This window comes from Saccoglossus kowalevskii, chromosome 1, assembly GCF_978046115.1.
Source record: "Saccoglossus kowalevskii chromosome 1, keSacKowa6.1, whole genome shotgun sequence".
Taxonomy (NCBI): domain Eukaryota; kingdom Metazoa; phylum Hemichordata; class Enteropneusta; family Harrimaniidae; genus Saccoglossus; species Saccoglossus kowalevskii.
The window spans coordinates 41085121-41108014 of NC_140641.1; the positions used below are offsets into that span (position 1 = coordinate 41085121).

General features: G+C 36.1%; 3 protein-coding genes across 3 annotated transcripts; 2 read left to right on the top strand and 1 right to left on the bottom strand.

The window, feature by feature from the left end:
* The first annotated feature begins 852 nt into the window (after positions 1-852).
* On the top strand, positions 853-5075 carry LOC102806008 (neo-calmodulin-like). Its single transcript, XM_006818970.3, has 5 exons — positions 853-1044; positions 1860-1890; positions 2155-2298; positions 4129-4380; positions 4535-5075. Exons 1-5 carry the CDS (start codon positions 976-978, stop codon positions 4567-4569), a joined length of 531 nt encoding a protein of 176 aa, XP_006819033.1. The 5' UTR covers positions 853-975; the 3' UTR covers positions 4570-5075.
* A 2584-nt stretch (positions 5076-7659) lies between these two features.
* Positions 7660-13613, top strand: LOC100369331 (calmodulin-like). Its single transcript, XM_006818969.3, has 5 exons — positions 7660-7815; positions 8417-8453; positions 11144-11287; positions 11433-11675; positions 12775-13613. The coding sequence occupies exons 1-5, from the start codon at positions 7813-7815 to the stop codon at positions 12822-12824; spliced, it is 477 nt and encodes a 158-aa protein (XP_006819032.1). The 5' UTR covers positions 7660-7812; the 3' UTR covers positions 12825-13613.
* Positions 13614-14053: 440 nt separating this feature from the next.
* LOC100367075 (neo-calmodulin-like) lies at positions 14054-22206 on the bottom strand. Its single transcript, XM_085502046.1, has 6 exons — positions 22081-22206; positions 17149-17182; positions 16671-16814; positions 16459-16488; positions 15864-16103; positions 14054-15178 (listed from the first exon to the last, which is right to left on the bottom strand). The coding sequence occupies exons 1-6, from the start codon at positions 22081-22083 to the stop codon at positions 15132-15134; spliced, it is 498 nt and encodes a 165-aa protein (XP_085358172.1). The 5' UTR covers positions 22084-22206; the 3' UTR covers positions 14054-15131.
* Positions 22207-22894: the final 688 nt, after the last annotated feature.

The following is a 22894-nucleotide window of genomic DNA, read 5'->3' on the forward strand; positions in this document are numbered from 1 at the left end:
TTTCTTCGTATAATAACTTTTAGATGTAGTGTAATTGTGATTTGTCGTATTAGCTGATGTCGCTTGTATATCGTGTCAGTCATGTTGCCTTTGAGGGCGCTCAGTATGATGGTTTGTATCTCGTCTACCATATTATTTAACCGCTTGCTGGCGCGCACATGTCACGTTGTAATGAATGAAAATGTTTGATTGCTATTCCCTGTATTACGATAACTCTAAGATGTCGTAGTAATGGTATTTGTCATTATCGTAAATCTGCAATAACATTATCGAAACTTAAATCATTATATACGAGCGTACACGTGTTGTTCTTTTGGGGATAGGAACAACGATTACAAATTACCAGTCTAGAGAGGTATACTTTTCCTGATTCATTACACATTCTCGATCTAGAAATATCGCCGCATTAATGCCCGGTTTGCTACTAGTGACAAGTGCATAGAAGGTAAATACACACATTTCCATGTTTTCGAAGTAAAATAAAATGTATTGAATCATAGAGGTAACATGTCGTTCACCTCCATGATTGGATCAAAACATGTATGCATACACGAATATTTCGGTGATATGTAAAACAGAGCCCAAGACAGGGTATAGATAGGTACATAAATATCATCATTTCAGAAAAGATAACGCTATCATTTTCTGCAGAGCGAATTAAAATAAATAAATAAATAAACAAACAAATACTTCTTACGTGAAAGAAGATGAATGTAGCACATTTCACATTAGCATTACGCCCTCTGTCTCCTAACATTTATAAACTATTGTAATTTGACAGTCGTTTCTTGACTATTGTTGCCCTACTTACGAAGTGGGTGTGATCTCTATTGTGATTCACCAGTGAAGCGAGTTTAAGGGAGACATAACATAGAATCAGTTAGCATGCCTTGTGGCTACATAACATAGTCCTAGCTACCTAGTGTAACTAATTTCAAATTATCTGGAATTCCACCGTCAATCATCATCATCGCTATGTCACAATATCGCAGCCTAGTCACGGAGTTTGACAAGAAGGAGTCGGACCAACAATCCGCTGCTATGGTAGGTGTGAATATAGTACTCATAGTTATTACGTGGTTCACATACATTATTCATTTACATTACGTTGTATTTTTGAAATATAAACATTGAACTTTACTCAAATGAAATGTTTACTACGTTAGGTTCTGTCCAATTATACCTCAGGTCGCCTCTGTGGTTGTCGGCAGTTAGATGGCTTTGGTGGCAATTTCTTTAAATATCACGTCTAACCCGCCCGCTTTGGCGTTGTACGTTGAACTGTATAAAGTCGAATTGAGTAATGACCTGTTGCTATGCAATTCTGTCCTCGTAACTATGTCGGCTATTTACAACTAAGACTATGGTTAACAGTCATCATACAGGAGTTAAGGAGTTAAATTCCGCTGTGGTAGAGTACTTGAAGTCATTTGTCGTCTCAAACACATATGATTGTTTATTTGAAATACAGTATGACCCGTACCGTGGGTAAGAGAATATCCTTACTCACGCTAGCTAGTAGTGTACTTGTATATTGTTTATTTCAAATATAATTACAAACATTCATGGATATATACGTCTAAAATATCATCACTATTGACATCTGTGTGAACCTTTCCGGCAATAGTGACCTTAAATGTTGCTATGAAATAATCCAACGACGTTTTATCGCAGTGTTTTAAACGGGCCTGTTTTCAAAAATTGAAGGTACTTTCTTTTTATGGGTTCAACATACTGAACTATTGTTAAAAAAACCCTATTGAAGACGTCATCAATGCCGCCCATTGTGTTGTCTGCTATCGGGAGATGAAACCGCGTCTATTGTAATCATTGTCTTCTTTATTTCTTTTGTCATCCAGGATGATGAATTGTCAATGGAGCAGATAGCGGGTCAGTATTTACATACTTCTAATGAGATTTCAACGGTTGCCAACAACTGAACAATTTACAACAAATAAACTACTTTATTTTGCACAATATTTGTGGTACAAAAAATAAATATACCATAACATTGGCATGAATGCAATATTTAAATACAGATATAAGTAGGAATCCAATATGCAAGTAGTATTGTAAATTCACCTGCACTGACTCAAATAATAGTGGTTTTGCGATTCAATAGATATTTCGAATTGTAACCATTCCGTTTCATAGATTTGAAGGAAGCTTTTGCCCTTTTCGACAAGGATGGTGACGGCAGTATAACCGTGAAGGAGCTGGGTATTGTAATGAGATCTCTTGGACAGTATCCAACGGAAGCAGAACTCCAGGATATTGTCAATGAAGTAGATGCCGACGGTGAGTTTGTCCCTTAACGCACAGTCACATTGAATCTTCTCTATTCGGCACTCAATACCTTTGGACAAACCAGACACGAACAGAATACCTCTCATTTTAGATGAACGAACGCAGTGTAAAAAAAACTGTTGTCTAGTTGTTTTGTCCGAATGTATTCTGTTCGGGGGTGTTTTGTTGGGAGGTTTTGTCCGAATGTATTTTGCGTCTAGTACGTTTTGTCTGGATAGCATTACAGGTGTATATTATTATATACACTTTTCAAAAGACAAAAACGGGTGCATTACTTATTTGTCAAAATTCTTGCTTATTTATTTCGCAGTACTGTGTAGCAGTATTTTGGATACTTACAGAGTTTGCAAAATTGAAATTGAAATTCACTCTTCGGTGTTTTGTTATATTTCAACCTTCTTTGGCTTATTTTGTAAGTAGGTGAATCAATCAAAAGATCCGGTCAACTTATCTACTTAACATTCCACAGCAACGTACATTAGACGCGATGGAAACCCTACTGTGATATTTCTGCCTTTCTCGTTTCCTTTCTCGTGGTAAATTTCACGATTTACCGTTGCTAGGTGCATACGTGCATAAACAACACACGTCACAGAAAGCAGCATCGTTCCTAGTAAAATATTAGCATATAATATGAGTTAATGGAAAAATACCTATCATGCACAGTTGTTTACACATTTTAATTAACGCCATGAATTATTCGATGGATTGACGTCATGACACCGGCATTAGGCTAAGGGGAATAGCACCACGCAATATTTCATCGGTTATCGGTTAACCTACAATCTCATTGAATCCAGGCATTTCTAAAAACTTAATAAATAACTAAGTAACTAACTAAGTAACTAACAAACAAACAAACAAACAAACAAGAAAATAAATAATTTACTAAATAATATTTAGATTTTTTGGGAATAAACGGAATATAGTTGTTGAACCTTCAACAGCCTTCAATTGGTTCTTTGAAAATGAAAAATTCATTTGATTCAAATTAAAGAAACCCCAAATGAATCGATTTCACAAGGTAATATATATTCACTTAATTTTAATGAATACTCGGTCTTAAATACACTTGTCACTGATATCGTATATTCCACTTTCACCCATATTACCTACACGTGTCGCTATTAGTGTGGCATTCATCTAATTGCCATAATGGTAGTAGTAACAGTGACCTTGCACTTGTCAAACCGCTAACAGCTGAGTCTTATTATGCTTCACGATATAAAGAATGAAAGACCAATGGTTACAGAACTGCGAAACAAGTTGCATTTGTTTATCAGTGGCAATGGCAAACAATCATATTTCAATAACAATTCGAAATTACTCTTGAAATAAAATAACCCGAATTAGGATTGTGGGGAATTTGTTTTTCTAAATATGTTCTAAAACATATTCTACGGAATTTTATGAAATCATAATACTAGTATATTCAGGAAATCGTGACTATTTTATGTTCTTTGACGTGAATATATTTGTGCACGATGTACCCATATTAGGTTCATTACCTTAATATCTGACAGAACCCTGGATATAAACTCGAACATTTAAAGTTCATGACAAAGAATCGTATATTATAGTATAATAATTGTATACATTAGTATACTTGTAGTTAATCATGACGCGTAGCCATGGTAACCGAGTGACATTTACAAGGAGATTAGCACAACTGAAGATGTTACACTGAAACATCTAACTATGATAGTATATCAATGTAGTCAACGAGCACGCCACCACGAGTGTTAGTAGTCAGTACTAGTAGCAACGAATGATACATTTCAATAACATCAAATAATAGCATTCCACCTTAATATGTCTTAGGCGATGGAACAATTGATTTTGATGAATTCATTGATATGATGACAAAAAGGATGAAAAGGTTAAAAGACGTTGACCCCATCAAAGAACTCCAAGAAACATTTCGAGTATTTGACAAAGATAATGACGGGTTTATCTCAAACGAGGAAATACGACACATTATGAAAAGTTTGGGTGTGATATTGACAGAGGAAGAAGGAGAGGAGATGATAAAAGAAGCTGATGCTGATGGTGATGGACTTGTGAGTTTCCAAGGTAATAACAAACAGAGTTTCATCTTTACATATTTAGATCAAGTGATGTCATAAGTTACTTGCAATAAATTTTGTCGTGGCCCATGTGATAAATGTCTCTTTGCAAAGAGAATTGTTGTAGTCAGTAAATACCTTATTTCCTTCATTCTTTTTAGATTTTGTGAAGATGATGGGAGAAGAAAGTGTTTGAAGTAGATCGCCCTCTAACGACAAAGGATGTACAGATGCACTCGTAATCCGCATATCACCAATAATGAACACAGCTTCATCGTTTGAAATATAAAAGACAAAGTTTCTGTTATGGGCATATTACCAAAAATGCTTTCAATTTTGTAATATGTAAAATTCCGAGATACTTGTGATGATGATGATGTGCATGTGCATACCATGTGCATTTGAATGAGATGTACATAAACTATATATTAGTCAACTATTAATGCGCAGGATTTTCACATTTAGCGCATTGTATGGAGATGGGGAAATAGTCAGCATGCTGAAACATTCAGATTGTTAAACCTCTGAGAATGTACCATACCAGTAGCATACCAATGCAGCACACTACGTCATTTGATTGTCAATTGCAATTTAACTACATAAATCATGGTCCTCATTCCATGACACGCAACCGCCTCGATTAGAACTATTCACAAACAGATAGACAAACAGATGTAATACATTATCGTCCTTCTAAGCAAACTGTATTCATTTATAAAAGTCTGGTGTGAAATGGATCAGTCCGTATGCGTATTCAGATCTGTGCCTTGACCTCATTCGTATATGAAGGCTCCGGGTACACGACGGTAGTACTAGTATTAGATTTATATCATCAAGAAATAATATTACCACATATTTCAGTTAATATTAACTATCTTCTACAATACTCATGTCTCGTCGCCTTGTAAATAAATCAGATTACCAGTACATATATACGTTACATATGTATTATTTGTAAGAAATCCTGAAGTTGAAAGTAACGCCCTTTCCCTGACCATCTTTTTTAGTTGGAGAATTGATATACAATGCTGCCCTCAGTGGCAAAACATGGGAAGTACTCAACGAGAATTGCATCAGCGAAGATTGTTTACAGCATGAGATCTCGGACCTCTGATTGGTATGGTATTTCCCATCTGAAATTAACACACTTAGGCTCAGCCCAAGTATTATGTGATCCGGTTGGGGTTGATGCTCTGTAGGTCTGAGTATTGGTCGACTTGACATTTCTGAAAAACTTCAAATAAAATATTTTCACAAGCTGGTTTTCCCAACTTATTCAGTTCACAATATTTCAATAACCATGGACGCCTATCATGATGTATTAAAAGTATTAAAAGTTGTTTTGTGCACCAACGTGATTGTCGTAGTGGAATGCATGTCGAACTCGTAGAGGGTTTACAGTGTTGTCTTAAACCTTCTCTGAGGTTAATAGTGTGGTTTTAGGCCTTCTGTAAGAAATACAGCAAAAACAAAGTCAGCTTGGACGTTCAGTTGCGAGACGTAACAAAAAAACGCAGCCAGTGATACATTTTGAAAATAAAAACACAAAATAAACGCAATCAGAGGCGCCGACCAAGCGCGTTGGTAATAAATAGAACGCCTTGTAACACAGTCTCACCAGCCTTTCACTGACGCAATATATTTATGCTATTTCCCAACGCACTTATATTTAATACATTGACAAAAAACACAAGAAAAATGTAAATCAACCTTGTAATTACAAGTAACTCAACTCGAACGCAATATTCATCACTGTAAAAGTGGATAAATTCGAACCAGCCAGCTCACGATCGTAGACGTCCCGTCGTCTCTGTTGATAACTCGCCAATTCACCATAATCGTGGTGGTGAACTGTTTAGCCGATTTTTAAAAGATGGACATTCAATTCATTTTCATCCCAACTTATTCTTTCGGAAATTTGAGACATTGTTAAAAAAATCCTGTACAGGGTTATGTCTGATGTAAAGTAATAATACGCAATTATCCAGGCAGTACTAGAAATTATTGCTGATACTAAAAAAAATTTTGTATTGGGAAGTTGGATACTTGAACGTGTAGTCCCGGGGCATGTAGTAGACGAGCATAATCGTATTGTCACATGTTTTTCGTCTTCATTTCGCCTTGTCTTTTCGTCTTAACCGTCACAGTCCGCTTCATTGAATGTTTAGTTTGATAATTTATAAACATATATTCAGTGTGAGACTGTTGCTTTCAAGTTGTGTTAATACAAAGATGATTTAAACTTGTCCCTTCCGTTGCCAACGTATTCAATATACGGAAATAGCATGCGTGTGTGCATTTGCGTGAGTGAAAGATGCAGGTGAGATTTCACGTCGCAACGTGTGCTATTTATTTCCAACGCGCGTGGTCGGCGCCTTTGATTGCGTTTATTTTGTTCTTTCATACTCGAAATCTATCGCTGGCACCGTTTATTTTGTCATGTATCACAACTGAACGTCCAAACTGACTTTGTTTTGGCTGTATACACTTATCCCAGCTATCCTCGGGGTCGGAGCTACGTCACAAGACGTTCCACGTTGCGAAGACGCACACCACTGTACCACCAGTCTAGGACATGAGTCGTTGCAGACCCATGGTTGGATACAATACATACCATAAAACGCCATTGATATAAACGTATTCAATATACAATACTCTGAAAACAGAAACAGGAATGTCCGGATTTATCACACTCAGGGCTTTAACATACTACTGATGCATGTAGGTAAATGTGGTCTGCGAAAGAAGTTATAAAAAATTTGGGCACCAAGCTCTACCCGAGTTGGCCCTTGGTGCTGACACACATAATTTGAGTTCACTGCATATCTGAAGATATCAGAGAAAGAAACTTAGATCAATAGATCCAAAATTCAGTCTCATGCAACTGTGTACGATTGTTTTCATGAACATACTGATACTAAAGTAAGTGATAATTGCCATGGTCTCACTGAATGTTTTCAGTTGAAATTAGCAAACCTTTGTTATTGACATACAATAGAACCTTCCTTTTAATGACAACACTATTTAGTGCCTTTGCCAATGATCACGCATTTAAATATAATAGAAACGAGACATGTCACATCTGAAGATAAATTTAGGCGCCATATTATATAATAAAATACATACAAACAATTGTACTGTCTGGCAGTATATGCGACGGGTTGTAAACACCAGAATGTACCATGCTTCAGTAGACACATACACAGAGGAAACAAAAGCGTGACGGCCGCAGGGCACAGCTGAGGAAAATAGTTGTACGCATGCGCAGTCAATCCTTTCTAATTTAAACATTGGAGAATCTTTGTGAGTTTTTTTGTCAACGAAGTCTTAGGAACAGGCACAAGTATGCGCAGAACCATAATAAAAACAACCACCTAAACAACGGATGTTTGGAAGCAGATTCGAATTTCCTCTATAATCACTCTTGGATACCTCAACGATGGTGAGTAAACCGTATAAGTTCATTTATTTCCACCGTCAAACATAGACACATGCACAAGTTTTTGTAATTGATCAACTTGAACTTCATCTAATGTTGTCATTGGCTTCTACAGTACCAGATTTAACGACGTGGTTTGCTCTAAATTAGCTCAGTCTGCACAAAAAGAGACGACAAGCTAAATATGTTGTGCCGTTTTCATCCTCACAACGTTCAACTCATTTCCAGGTGTAGATTACGCTGTGGGTTGTCCACCCTTAAACTATGGAGATATCACATTAGCAAATTATGCAATTGTTGTATTGTTATTTATATATGGTATAATTATTGATCAGATTACAGTTAGTTATGATAGAACATCGATGTAATGAAGAAGGAGACTCTAATGCAGTGCGATAAAACACTCAATTTAGTGCTTTAGAGTTGAAAGCCACAGTACATGCATGAATGCATTGGGATAAATGAATGAATGAAGTTGTTTGTTTCATTCATCCGGACTAAAGGTTATCGCTTTTCAAAAAGAGAGAATTCATACACAAGGCGCGTGTTTTCCTGTTCAATAGCCCCATTCATCTGATATTTCCTCTCTGTCTTTAATCCGCAGTCAGAAGAGGAGGCGGTGACGCCAGAGGAACTTGCAGGTAAGTTGCTATTGAAGGAAACGTGGTTCTACACTAAACGCAAGAAAGTATTGATGTGTTCAGCATTTATTAATATTGCCTCAGTCAGTTGGGTGTCATAAGTCACAGCACGTTGCCATAAATTACCAAACAAACAATTAGTGCCTCGTAAACATACACTAATCTTGCACTGGTCACTACCGTGCTTGGGCCTATTTTGTTGTTTTTGGTAGGGCTGTATAGAAAACAAAATCCATTCAAAATTCATTTCCCGGCAGTTTGTTATTTGGAAATTGGTGAATTATTCTTAGCAGTTATAATTAACGCTAGTTTCCAGTAGGAGTAAATACTGAACATAGTAACGACAATAGTACTAAACAATGATCCTATAAGAACGCAGAGGTCGTCTCCTAGCACTTACCCTGCGGCTTATTACACCATAAAGCGCCGATTTTTATGAGCTAACACAGGATAACATTAATTCATATCCACCTTTATAACAGCTTGGTTATTACAGAATGACTGTAACCTAGCACGTCGTGTATAGTTACCGAAAAGAAAACAAATACAAAAAAAGCTTCTGTGGGGATAACTGTAGTAACCCAGTATCATACAAAATTACTAAATTGAGGTAATAATAATAATAATAATAATAATAATAATAATAATAATAATAATAATAATAATAATAATAATAATAATAATAATAATAATAATAATAATAATACTGTATACCGTATGGGGCAGTTAAAATAATCCGATTTCCATTCATAGTCCTAACACACGATTTGGTATTTGCATACATATTATGTAATACTTTAAACATCTTCCCGTTGACACCCCCTTTGAGCAAAACATACCACAATCTTCGACAAAGGCACAGTATAATTTACAACGTTTGTTGGTAATATGCCTTTGAGCTGCGGACTGAAGTATATAGATGTTATCAAATGTCGAATAACCATGCCTAAACTCAGCCTGTGCCTCGTCGATTTTCCCCAAGGCATTCGCCCAAAAAGTTAAGCGTGCATTTAAAATGAATAAAAAAAACTTACTAAAATACTAAGTAGCGATATCGCTCTATTAAATGACCTGGATCACTTTTTGCGCCATTTTTTTTTATAAATGGGAACGAATATCACCTTTGACCACTCAATTGGAACAACACCAGAATCAAATACTTTATTAAAATGCAGTATTAAGTATGGAAACAGAATCTGAATATTACTTTTAAAAAATCACCAAGAAGGGGATTTATTATTTTAGATGTTTGATACTTTCAGTAATTTTCGATTCTGTGTTTTGGCCATTCAAAATATTTAAGTCAATTTCCCTGTCATACGTAAAGGTATCAACTGATTCCAAATAACTTAACAATTCAGTGTTATAAATAAACACATCATTTGTTGTCGAGATAGAATAGAGATTACTAAAATAATCACCCCATAAAATGATGATATTTTTCGAAAAAATGCCTCTAATCGTGGACCATAACTGTTTACTACTGTTTGTAAAAGTCATTATGTTTGCTTCCTGTGTATCCATGTAAGATAATTTGCTTTCTTTCATGGCAAGTGTATTTAAATGTGTTGCGCGCACTCCGATAAGCTCTCAAATGGTCAGGGTGGTTTGTATGCCAAAATCTCCGTAACAATTGATATTTTCGCACTTTGAGAATTTTTACATGTGCTGTCAAACCATATCGGTTGATCACGCTTACACCCAAAATTGGAAGATGTCACACGACTTTTTCCTGCAGGTGTCTTCAGCACCCCTGTAAAATATGTATACATTAATTAATATTGATGTCAGGTGATTCTACAATTTCAATAAGCTTACTTTTGACAGAAAGAGAAGAAATTGAATTGTTAAAAGAATTACTACAATTTCCTAACCAGCTAAATTTGCTTTGACTCTTTCCCACCTTTGGGTTACGTGTAAATGCTACTTCCAATCTGTAACGCTAGTAACAAGGGGAGGAAAACAATAAAAGAAGGTGGTTAGATTCCACTATATGATGTTAGAAATTTACTTTACGATATGACTGAGGTTTGGTTTGCCCATGAAGTCAGTAATGTAAAGGTTCTTTTAACTTGTGAGTGAGGGCAGATATCTGCTCATTGGACAAACTAGATACACATGTTTCTTTAAATCTACCCTTGAGCCGGAAATATATTTATTATCTGTTAAAGTCAATACCCATGTACAAGCTTTAGTGCGGTTACGTTGTTCATCCCATTGTCTAAGAATAGAGAGAGGGCGGAGTTCTTTTGAGAGAAACCAGCGCTTATGTGAGTTTTGTGATCTAAATGTAATTGAAAACGAATTACATTTTTTACTTTTATGTAATTTTTACCAAGAAATCAGAAACCGTTATATACAACATTTCTATTTTACTCCGCCGACAGATATTAAATTTATAATTTTCTTACAACCCCAAATGAATCACTTTTACAACGTGTTGCAGATTTTGTGTACCAGGCGTTTAAGTTTAGAAGGGATGCCACTGAAGTATTATTGTAACTGGAAAAAAAAGAATAATCTTGTGATATGTACTAACCTCTTAGGGCCGATGGCGTTTTTCTGGTAATAAAAATCCGATAACAAATATATGAGGAAAAACTGAGTAGTAACCCTTCACATGGCACAATAATATATATATATAAATGTATATATATATATAGTTAATGTAATTGTTAATTTTCTCCTAGAATTTAAGGAGGCATTTTCAATGTTCGACAAGAATGGGGACGGTGCCATAACGCGAGAAGAGCTTGGTATAGTCATGCGATCACTGGGAATGAATCCAACAGAAGCTGAACTTAAAGACATGATTAGTGACGTGGACGAAAACGGTAAGAGATCAGCCCTCCTTTTATTTACATTGTGTTTATATACATACAATAAACGTATCAACGCATGAGTTCCCCAAACCAATTATAGCGCCCTCTTCCCTTATGTATTTTGTGATTTCGTTTTTTGTTGTTGTTTTCTGAAAAGGCAATGGAACTATTGAGTTCAACGAGTTCATTGAGATGATGATTCGAAAGAAGCAGGAACTTGATCCTGAAGAGGAATTACGCGAAGCCTTTAAAGTATTCGACAGGGACGGTAATGGGTTAATCAGCGCAGCAGAGTTACGTTACGTTATGGTCAATCTAGGAGAGAAATTAACTGACGGTGAAGTAGATGAAATGATAAGAGAAGCGGACATTGATGGAGATGGTCATGTTAATTACGAAGGTAAGCTTCACTATTTTGTGTACAAATATTGGTCGCATAGTTGAGCCATGCAGCGCGCGGATGGGTTTACAATTTGTGTCCTGTGTCATGAATTTGTTTTTGCGTATCTGTTAACCGACTTAATTAGCTGATTATTAGCTGAATTGCTGTGTTATGTCTGTCATCGTTTAGGCCTATTTGAAGTTTTGGACGGAACTTGGCTCAGTGATTTGGAACTAATTACCAGATAACCGCCGCTATTCAGACTAATCATTCTGACAGTTTATATTCATAGTTATTAATGTAGTGAACGATTAATCAAAAAATATGACGTATTCAGTGCTTAGTGTGATTGGCTTTAAGATTGAAGGTTACGCCCTAGAGTCTTTTTACTGTTTTGTAATTAGTTAGAGTTTTGAAAATGAATAAAGAGAGTTTGAGTTGGTCTTGGCGAGTACTCCACGATAGACGCACTCCTGGGCAGTCGTAGTGCAGTCCTGGAGAGCCTTGGGGCGAGTGTTGACGCAGTCTAAGAGAGTCTTGGGTCAGCCTTGCGATAGTCTTGGGGATTTTTCCCCAGGGCGCCGTGTCTTATAGAGTGCTCGATTGACCGACTAAGACGAGAGCTGAAACGTATTTCGTTGTGTGTTTCTTATTTGACTGTAAAGTATAAGTGACTTCCCCGATCCCGTACCTCAAGGGGACGAGATATAGAGACGAGACGAGATTCCCCCCTGGCAAGTGTGGAGGAACCCCGTGGAGGAAGATCTTCCCCCTGATACCTGATTGAAAATGTACAATGTAGTATAAGACGTATTTACTAAGTTTGGGATATGCGAGTAAATTCATATCAATATTGATTCGCTTGTACGTATATTTAATGTGACGATCTTGAGGGGGGGGGTTGTATCGTATCAAGCATTGTTTCTATGTAACTGTGCAACAAATTCTAGTGTTGTTATTGGCTGATGTCTTCGATTACTTTGGAACGACACGTAGTATGAGTAGCTGTAGGAAACATGTGGGTCAACATGAACATTACAGGCAATACACGTATCGTATTCAGGCGTTAGACACAATAAAATGATTGTTGAATATATTTATTTTTTGTTTGTTTCAGAATTCGTACACATCATGGCCGGTGAAAGTCTCTTCAAACGCTTGCATTAAAAGCACCTACGTGACATGGATATCTATGCATCGTATGATGAGCAACACATGCAATGACAAATTCACGCGTTATTAACATTATAGTAAGGGACAAAATGTGCGTGGCATGTCGCCATGCGATACATTGGTTTGCTTAAATGCTCCTACGGGTTGTACCTAAACAATATTATTATTATTATTATTATTATTGACATATTTTGTTTGTGTCTTCAAATCAGAGGATGAGTACACTGGTTTATTTCTGTGAATCATTTTACAGGATGTATTCCTATTTTGTGACATCCTCAAAACCTCCAATCACTTGTTACATTTACCAAACACTTAGATGCCTTCGTTATTCAAGTTATCTCGGCGACTCTATCTGAATAATGCGAATAGGATGTGTAGCCGATCATTGTGACACTATAGCACAAAGTTGATTCCATTTTGTTTAACATTCGCAGTCGGGAGAGACGGTTTTATGGAAGAGATAACATTGTCCAGATTCTGGTCAATCCATGAAACGAAACGTGCTATCACATTATTGTTGTTGATGACAGAAAATAATTCATGCAAATTGTTCGTGGTGCCTCATTTAACCATGCTATAAGCTTATGGACGCTTTGATTGCACACTCGATGATGTTGTGCCTCTTTTTTGTTTTTCAATATTAACATAATAGTTATACAAAGACCGACAAGAAATTATTCAAATCCTATTTTATTGGTCCAAAATATACTGTAGAATTGTAAACAATATCTAACATTTATAATGAGTAATAAAATGTACATAATACATATAATACGTTAATTTACCCTGTTTACTATAGTGACGTGTAACCAGTATAGGAGAGAACACTTCGATGATTTCATTCCATATAATAAGGATGACCTATACCTCAAGAGATGATAGTTACATACACAGGTTCTTGCCACGGGCTATGTGATTAAAAACGTTAGCCCGTGTCAAGAAATCATGCGCAAACACTTAGTATATGCTAAGAAATAGCAAGTACGAGCAAAATGTGACCCACTCTTAAAACACAGGCTAGACCCTTAGAACGGTTAGCTCGGACAAAGCGCCCACTTGAATGGAACAAGGCAGCAACAAATACCAATGTGCTTAATGTCGTTTAAAAGATTTACATTTATATTAATAATCATTCATTTCGGTGTATCATTTCCGACATGACAAGCAACATCGGTGTGTCTTGATGTATTGTTCTCTGGGAAAAATAAGTGACGACGACGATCTGTAACACTTTTTATTATTGTACAACTTTCACCTTTGACCCCAACAAAGAATTGACTGTATTTATACAATGCAAACAACTATGCGGTATTGCATTCACTTAAAGCTTATATAGATTATATTTATTGCATTTTATAAATTTCTTATGAACGCCAACCCCAAGTAAACACCAGGGTGCGAAATATCATAAAATATAGAACGATGATGATATGAATTACATCTAGTGTTATTTTACATATTTACAATTGGTGAAATCTACTACAACGAATGAACATCTCTATAAATATACATGACAAAATACCCATGGTAGCATTGGTCGGTTCACAAAATGCTCGGAGGTGTTGGAATCTGGTTGTTGTAACCAACAACGTGTTGATTAAGAAAGCGTGACAAAACACAACTGTAATGACACTTATTGGCGGATGTATGTGGGACTATCTACTTGGGAATGAATTAAAATTGCTGATTCACGATATATTAAAGTAAACTACACATGTTGACATGATTTCGTACCGAGAATAATCCCGTAAAATTATAACATAAATCTAGCGCATTTGCACTTTAAAGCTTGTAAATTATCTTCCTCAGAAATAGAAAATTGATCAGCCGAAATGAAACATAATGGTTAAATAGAACAAAAGCTGGCCTCCACACAACACTAAATACATGCCTGTGGAAGTACATATTCATATAACACACATATGTGGCAATGTATACACGCCAAGCCCAAAAGCAATAGCATTTATAGTTTATATATAAATATAAAATGATAACTATGCTTATATTGAGTCACTAAAACACTATGTGCTTACTATGTACTGACTGGTCTACATCAACAAAGGTTCAGTTCATTAACTGGTTTTGGTGAATGTATAACTTATGGAATGATTGACGACGTACAACTAAAAGCTGTGTCTATTGCAGTACTAGGTGCGTCATATATCACGTGATAGATGTGAAACCCCGTAAATACGACCTTCTCGTGTACATTAATGACAAGTGTTCTACTCTCTCGGTAACACCATTGCGCGGAAGTCTAAAAAAAGACATACAACATTTGTAGTAAATCTATATCCGTTATATTCTTGGAGCATTTGGATGAGGAATGACCATAGCCTGGAATTCTGAAATGGTAAAAAGACAGAGAAAAAAGGTAAAGATAAGGTAGAAAGGATGAAGTCAGATTAGAATATGGCTCACCAATGCGATGACGATGTAAGTGTCGATTATGTCCACCAATGCGATGACGATGTGAGTGTCGATTATGCCCACCAATACGATGACGTTGTCAATGTCCAGCAATACGAGATTCGGTAAGAACAAGATGCATTATAATGAAACACTTCAAACAGAATGAAAACACCGATGACCAACTTTGAAATTTGACTGCCAATAATCGTGGCGTCAAGTTAATACAAAGGAAATGTAATACAGATGAATGATGGATGAGCATGCCTGGAGTGGAAGCACTGAAAAAGTGGTCGTTGCGAGAATAGCGTAGCGTAGTGTAGTGAAAATAATATGATGATTTAATTATTTGTGCATTATGGAAACGAACTTCTATGAAAACATTTTATAACATCATGCCATTGAGTGTTTATTTTTTTATTTTTTAATAAGAGGGTATTATTATTGGGTGATTGGGGCGAAAGATGTCTATAACGGGTGGTAAATAAATTTTAAATAAGAACAAACTCGTTTTAACAAGAATGCATTACGAACCGATTTATTAAAATTATTGTGGAATATTTATTAGTAAAATACGTTAAATTGTGTTCGTTGTGCATTTTAAAAATGTAGAAAGCTGACCTTCAAAATCAATTTCTCCGTCTCCATCGATGTCAGCTGCACGTACCATTTGATCTATCTCACCATCGGTCAAATCTTCCCCAAGATTTCGTATGACGTCACGTAATTCTTGGTAAGATATTGAGCCACCATTATCTTTGTCGAACACCCGGAATGCTTCTTGAAGTTCATCTTCGTCACCTTCTTTCAGCTTCTTTGCCATGACAGTTAGGAACTCCGGGAAATCAATTGTTCCGTTGCCTGCGGGAATATTTCATTGAAATGTTCGAATAGCGAAATATATCTTCACATCTTAATACGTGTTGCCATAATTTTAGCACACGTCGGGAAAAATACAATACTCATTGTCACTACTGACAAACAAATGGTAGCAGTATCCCTACTGAGAATAAACTGTTTTCTTGTTGTCATCATTATTGGTTTACCACGTGTCGTAGCTCTAATGACAGTGAATACAGTTGCTATGCGTGCTAGTATTCACTGTGATCAACGCGCACATATCATGCAGAATATTTTTGTATCCAAGTAACTTAATAATGAAAATAGTACAATAGTTAAAGAGAACAGACGTGGAAAGCTTGTTACTTGATCCTACCTTTTGGTTGTTTACCGACTACCAGTCGCGCTGCCAGTGCAGAAAAGGAAGAACGGTGCATTAGATAGAAACAGATAATGAAATAGACAAATAGCATATACTTATAGATTCTGCAGATAATATCACAATAGTGTTAATGTTATATGCAATTGACACTAATTTATACATTGTAATATTTGATTAAATATAGCGAAGGCTTTGTATTTTCTTACCATCGTCATCTACTTCATCAATCATGTCTTCTAGTTCTTGCGCGGTTGCTGGAATTCCAAGGGCCTTAACGACGAATCCCAGCTCAGTAGCAGTTATTGTACCATCGCCATCTTTGTCAAACCACGAGAACGCTTCTTTGAATTCTGTCATTTGTTGAGAACCAACAAAAAAAAACATCACATTTTATTATTCAGTCATAAATCGCACAACACATCCATTGTTCGAGAACATATGAGCTTAATGTCACCATATTTCGGAATAAAACAGTCGAATGGTCCGGTAATATTGCGATAGATAATTAAGTACACGAGGGAATACTGTCTATCCAGTACTCCAAATAATCAGAAATGCACGGAATGTTTTTTTACGAATGAATAACACGTAGTACGACCACACACAAGGTAAATTGAATTACGAATTTGAATAACCCAAATATCGCATTATTTATCTGTAATCATCCAAACAATCGTCACCTACCAGCAATGTGGTCTTCTGTCAATTGGTGAGCGGCCTGTCAAAGAAACAATCATACGAGTAATATAAAACTCGTCAAATAGTATGAAACAAAGTGGAAGAATTCAGTTTCATTTAAAGTCGTTAGGCCATAAACAGTCTCATTCTCTGCACGATTGTCCGAAAATTTGACGAGAAACAGTTAGTGAAGTTCTCGGCCTCAGTGCTAGGCACGTGCATGCTGTTTCTAACACTTTCACAGCGCCACGTTACACAGCCAAATTATGCTAGACACCTGATATATTAGTATTCTTAGCCCATCCAATACCACATATTTTTACCTTAAGTTACCACAATAATTAATGGGTGTTGGTTACACTGATATATATATACCAAATCGTCTTTCAATAGAGCTCTTAATATTTAGTGATCATAAGTTTATTATATGAATTCTATTTTATGTTTATCATGATAATATAATTAATTGTAGATATGATACCCTATAGATAAATAAGTATAATTTATATGCACATTATTTGTCGCTCTGGTTTACAAATACACAGTACGCAATTCAGCAGACTGCATTGATTTACTGCTTAGATAACGACTGACATAAGAACACAACAGTTCAACACAAACAATCAAATTGGCATCAATGTCCACGTAGTTTGGTATAATTGAACCGTTTGCCTTCGTGACGTACTATTTTTTCTGTGTTTTTCTCTACATACTATTTTTGTTGGACGGACAGATTTTGCTGAAAAAAGTGCTTGACATTGATCATTTGCATTTACACTTGCATTTATGGTGTATACTGTTATAAACGTAATTAGAAGAAGTTGACAGAAAATACAAGAGCCACGGGTAATGAGACGAGGAAGTCTGGTGACGTCCCTAAAAGGAAAGTGCTATTGTTGTTTATATTAAAGTTGTTTTTATTGTACCCTAATACAATTCTGGTTTGTTCATTTTAAAATGAAAGATTTCCTTTTCATTTAACACAATGCATTTCTAGTTTTATTTTTTCCATTCCTATTACACGCCCTTATACCCATTGTGGCCCTTTAAATGAGCTGGAATCTCTCATGCTAAAGATTTAGTTTTCCAGTGTTCAGACAATGTAGACGGCTAGAAGGTCGTTAGCTTGAAAAGCGTTTTCTACAAGGGACAATATAATGAATATAACGGGAGTAGAATAGTGAATAGAACTCGCTGACATTCGTGACAGGAATACGGTAATTAAACACGTACTTTTTACCGGTAGGTGTGATTTAAACAATATCATCGAGAAAACTCAAAATAGTTTAGAATGAACAACCATGGGACGCATAATACATCTGATCTCAGACTGGTGGCACAGAACACTTGAACGAAATAAAAGTATTAATACGTGATCTTCGAATTCAATTTTCGCTTCAGCGACTTGCCTCTTGCTTATAGATTTGTCTCAAGTTACTAAAATTAGATATTTTCACCTATCACCACAATAGTCCAAGATGATATGAACGATGAAACAGGTTCTTTTGGGGACCATCGATCATGTGTTATCTAATTACACTGAAACAGTGTGAATTCTCAAACACATGTTATCTAATTACACTGAACCTGTATGCGTTATCTAAACACGTGTTCTCTAATTACACTGAACCTGTATGCGTTCTCTAAACACGTGTTCTCTAATTACACTAAACATGTATGCGTTCTCTAAACACGTGTTCTCTAATTACACTGAACATGTATACGTTCTCTAAACACGTGTTCTCTAATTACACTAAACATGTATGCGTTCTCTGAACACGTGTTCTCTAATTACACTAAACATGTATGCGTTCTCACAACACGTGTTCTCTAATTACACTAAACCTGTATGCGTTCTCTAAACACGTGTTCTCTAATTACACTAAACCTGTATGCGTTCTCTAAACACGTGTTCTCTAATCACACTGAACATGTATGCGTTCTCTCAACACGTGTTCTCTAATTACACTAAACATGTATGCGTTCTCTAAACACGTGTTCTCTAATTACACTAAACCTGTATGCGTTCTCTAAACGCGTGTTCTCTAATTACATTGAAGCTGTATGCGTTCTCTAAACACGTGTTCTCTAATTATGAGTGAACCTGTATGCGTTCTCTAAACACGTGATCTCTAATTACACTGAACCTGTATGCGTTCTCTAAACACGTGTTCTCTAATTATGCCTGAACCTGTATGCGTTCTCTAAACACGTGTTCTCTAATTACACTGAACCTGTATGCGTTCTCTAAACACGTGTTCTCTAATTATGCCTGAACCTGTATGCGTTCTCTAAACACGTGTTCTCTAATTACACTGAACCTGTATGCGTTCTCGAAACACGTGTTCTCTAATTACACTGAACCTGTATGCGTTCTCTAAACACGTGTTCTCTAATTACACTGAACCTGTATGCGTTCTCTAAACACGTGTTCTCTAATTACACTAAACCTGTATGCGTTCTCTAAACACATGTTCTCTAATTACACTGAACCTGTATGCGTTCTCCAAACACGTGTTCTCTAATTACACTGAACATGTATGCGTTCTCTAAACACGTGTTCTCTAATTACACTGAACCTGTATGCGTTCTCTAAACACACGTTCTCTAATTACACTAAACCTGTACGCGTTCTCCAAACACGTGTTCTCTAATTACACTGAACCTGTATGCGTTCTCTAAACACGTGTTCTCTAATTACACTGAACATGTATGCGTTCTCTAAACACGTGTTCTCTAATTACACTGAACATGTATGCGTTCTCTAAACACGTGTTCTCTAATTACACTGAACCTGTATGCGTTCTCTAAACACGTGTTCTCTAATTACATTGAACATGTATACGTTCTCTAAACACGTGTTCTCTAATTACACTGAACCTGTATGCGTTCTCTAAACACGTGTTCTCTAATTACATTGAACATGTATGCGTTCTCTAAACACGTGTTCTCTAATTACATTGAGCATGTATACGTTCTCTAAACACGTGTTCTCTAATTACACTGAACCTGTATGCGTTCTCTAAACACGTGTTCTCTAATTACATTGAACATGTATGCGTTCTCTAAACACGTGTTCTCTAATTACACTGAACATGTATACGTTCTCTAAACACGTGTTCTCTAATTACACTAAACATGTATGCGTTCTCTGAACACGTGTTCTCTAATTACACTAAACATGTATGCGTTCTCTAAACACGTGTTCTATAATTACACTAAACATGTATGCGTTCTCTAAACACGTGTTCTCTAATTACACTGAACATGTATACGTTCTCTAAACACGTGTTCTCTAATTACACTAAACATGTATGCGTTCTCTAAACACGTGTTCTCTAATTACACTGAACATGTATGCGTTCTCTAAACACGTGTTCTCTAATTACACTGAACATGTATACGTTCTCTAAACACGTGTTCTCTAATTACACTAAACATGTATGCGTTCTCTAAACACGTGTTCTCTAATTACACTGAACCTGTATGCGTTCTCTAAACACGTGTTCTCTAATTACACTGAACATGTATGCGTTCTATAAACACGTGTTATCTAATTACACTAAACATGTATGCGTTCTCTAAACACGTGTTCTCTAATTACACTAAACCTGCATTCGTTCTCTAAACACGTGTTCTCTAATTACATTGAAGCTGTATGCGTTCTCTAAACACATGTTCACTAATTACACTGAAACTGTATGCGTTCTCTGAACACGTGTTCTCTAATTATACTAAACCTGTATGCGTTCTCTAAACACCGTGTTCTCTAATTACACTGAACATGTATGCGTTCTCTAAACACGTGTTCTCTAATTACATTGAACCTGTATGCGTTCTCTAAACACGTGTTCTCTAATTACATTTAAGCTGCATGCGTTCTCTAAACACATGTTCTCTAATTGTGACTGAACCTGTATGCGTTCTCTAAACACATGTTCTCTAATTATGACTAAACCTGTGTGTGTTCTCTAAACACGTGTTCTCTAATTATGACTAAACCTGTGTACGTTCTCCAAACACGTTCTCTAATTATTTTGTATTTTGTTCGACATTGCTTGTTGATTTTTAATATAATTTTGCAAACTAAAACGACATATATTGCACAACAAAATAATATTCGTTCGATGAAATAGTGCACAAACGCATTCATAGTACGTATCTTGCCTATGTGTATTCAACTTATACATTATTTCATAGAATGACTTCTCTATTCTGTGAGTGTTCACGACCAAAGAATACCCAAATTTGTCCGGGTTATTTTGTGAAGTTAATTCATCATTAAACATAATTTTAAAGCAGCGTGATCTTCGTTGAACGTCGCACCATGATGCATAACACTACTCCAGTCTAACATCAAGTGAACCTCGGTATTGATCACCACAAGTCAGTCTTCGTCCATGGTTTTTATCCCAAACGATTGTCTTTTCACAAAAGCTATTATTTTGCGGCACACGACGAATTGTCACGTCTGATTAGCAATTATGATAATAATCACGTAAAGGTAACACGAGAAAGGTAACACGAGACATTGAACAAACGAGACGCAAACATTACTATATACATGTTTAAATCAGTGAATGGAACGCATAACCCAATACATGCAGCTAAGAAATGAAATAATGTAGCGTTTATAAAAGAAGATAGCATTATAATGCAGTTTCCGTGTGACGAGCCGTCAATATATCACATAGCGTTACATACCAGTGTGTGTTGTCACACAACTCACACAGAATTAGCAGTAATATGTACATTTCAGTCATGGAACTCGACGTCAGTATAGCGCCCTGTTTGTGTACCTTTTGGAAAACACTAGCCAAACAGTCTATACGTATCGACAACAAACAACAACGCTAAAATTAAAGTGAGGACAAGCACAAGTGACTTTTTTGAATATATCCCGTGATTCAAGCCGAATAATACACTAAATGTACTTACCATTGTATATATATAAGTATGTAGTAATGAGGACGGAGGAAAACAGCAGTTCACGGCATACGAAGGACGATTTAAGAATATCACTGCAGTGGCAGTGCGTCTGTTTGTTATATACAGTATAATCCGGTCATATGGACATTGCGCATGCGTGGACACACCTGGTGAATGAACACAGAGTTGGGTAATGATATTACAAGGTCAAATGGTTTAAAAAACCTTGTAAATCATTATACGCGCCACCACGCTCTATATATTTATACGATAATACGCTTCTAGAAGAGCAGACTGTGTTATTACGATACAATTCCAATTTGTTCGATTTAAAATGAAGGTTTTATTTTCTATTTATTGCAATATAATATATATTTAGTTTTACTACTTGAGGGCAGTATGACTACCCATAATTCACAGCGGGGATTTATATATATCGTGATATGGATTGGCGAGAATTGGATGGCCAAATGTTGCTATGGTATTTTAAAGAAGTTTTCCATGTCGACTTATTTACACCAGAAGGAAGGATCTTTGCGATGTTCCTTTAGAGTGAAAGTTACAAAGCAGTGCTTCGTGGATCATTTAGCTAGGCTTGTTAATGCTTTTATGATTAATAATGCAGATATTTTCAATGATTCCCATTTTAAATAGAGTAACTGTGTCCAATAGATTATGGACTTATTTGTATTACTGGTATTGTAAAGTTTTGCTTCTGGTTTATTTTATTTCAGTTATATTTATAATGTTAGTATTTGTATTGTTTTTATCTCACCTGTCAGTAGCTACCTCAGTAGTGCGCTAATAAATAAAGAAAAATAAA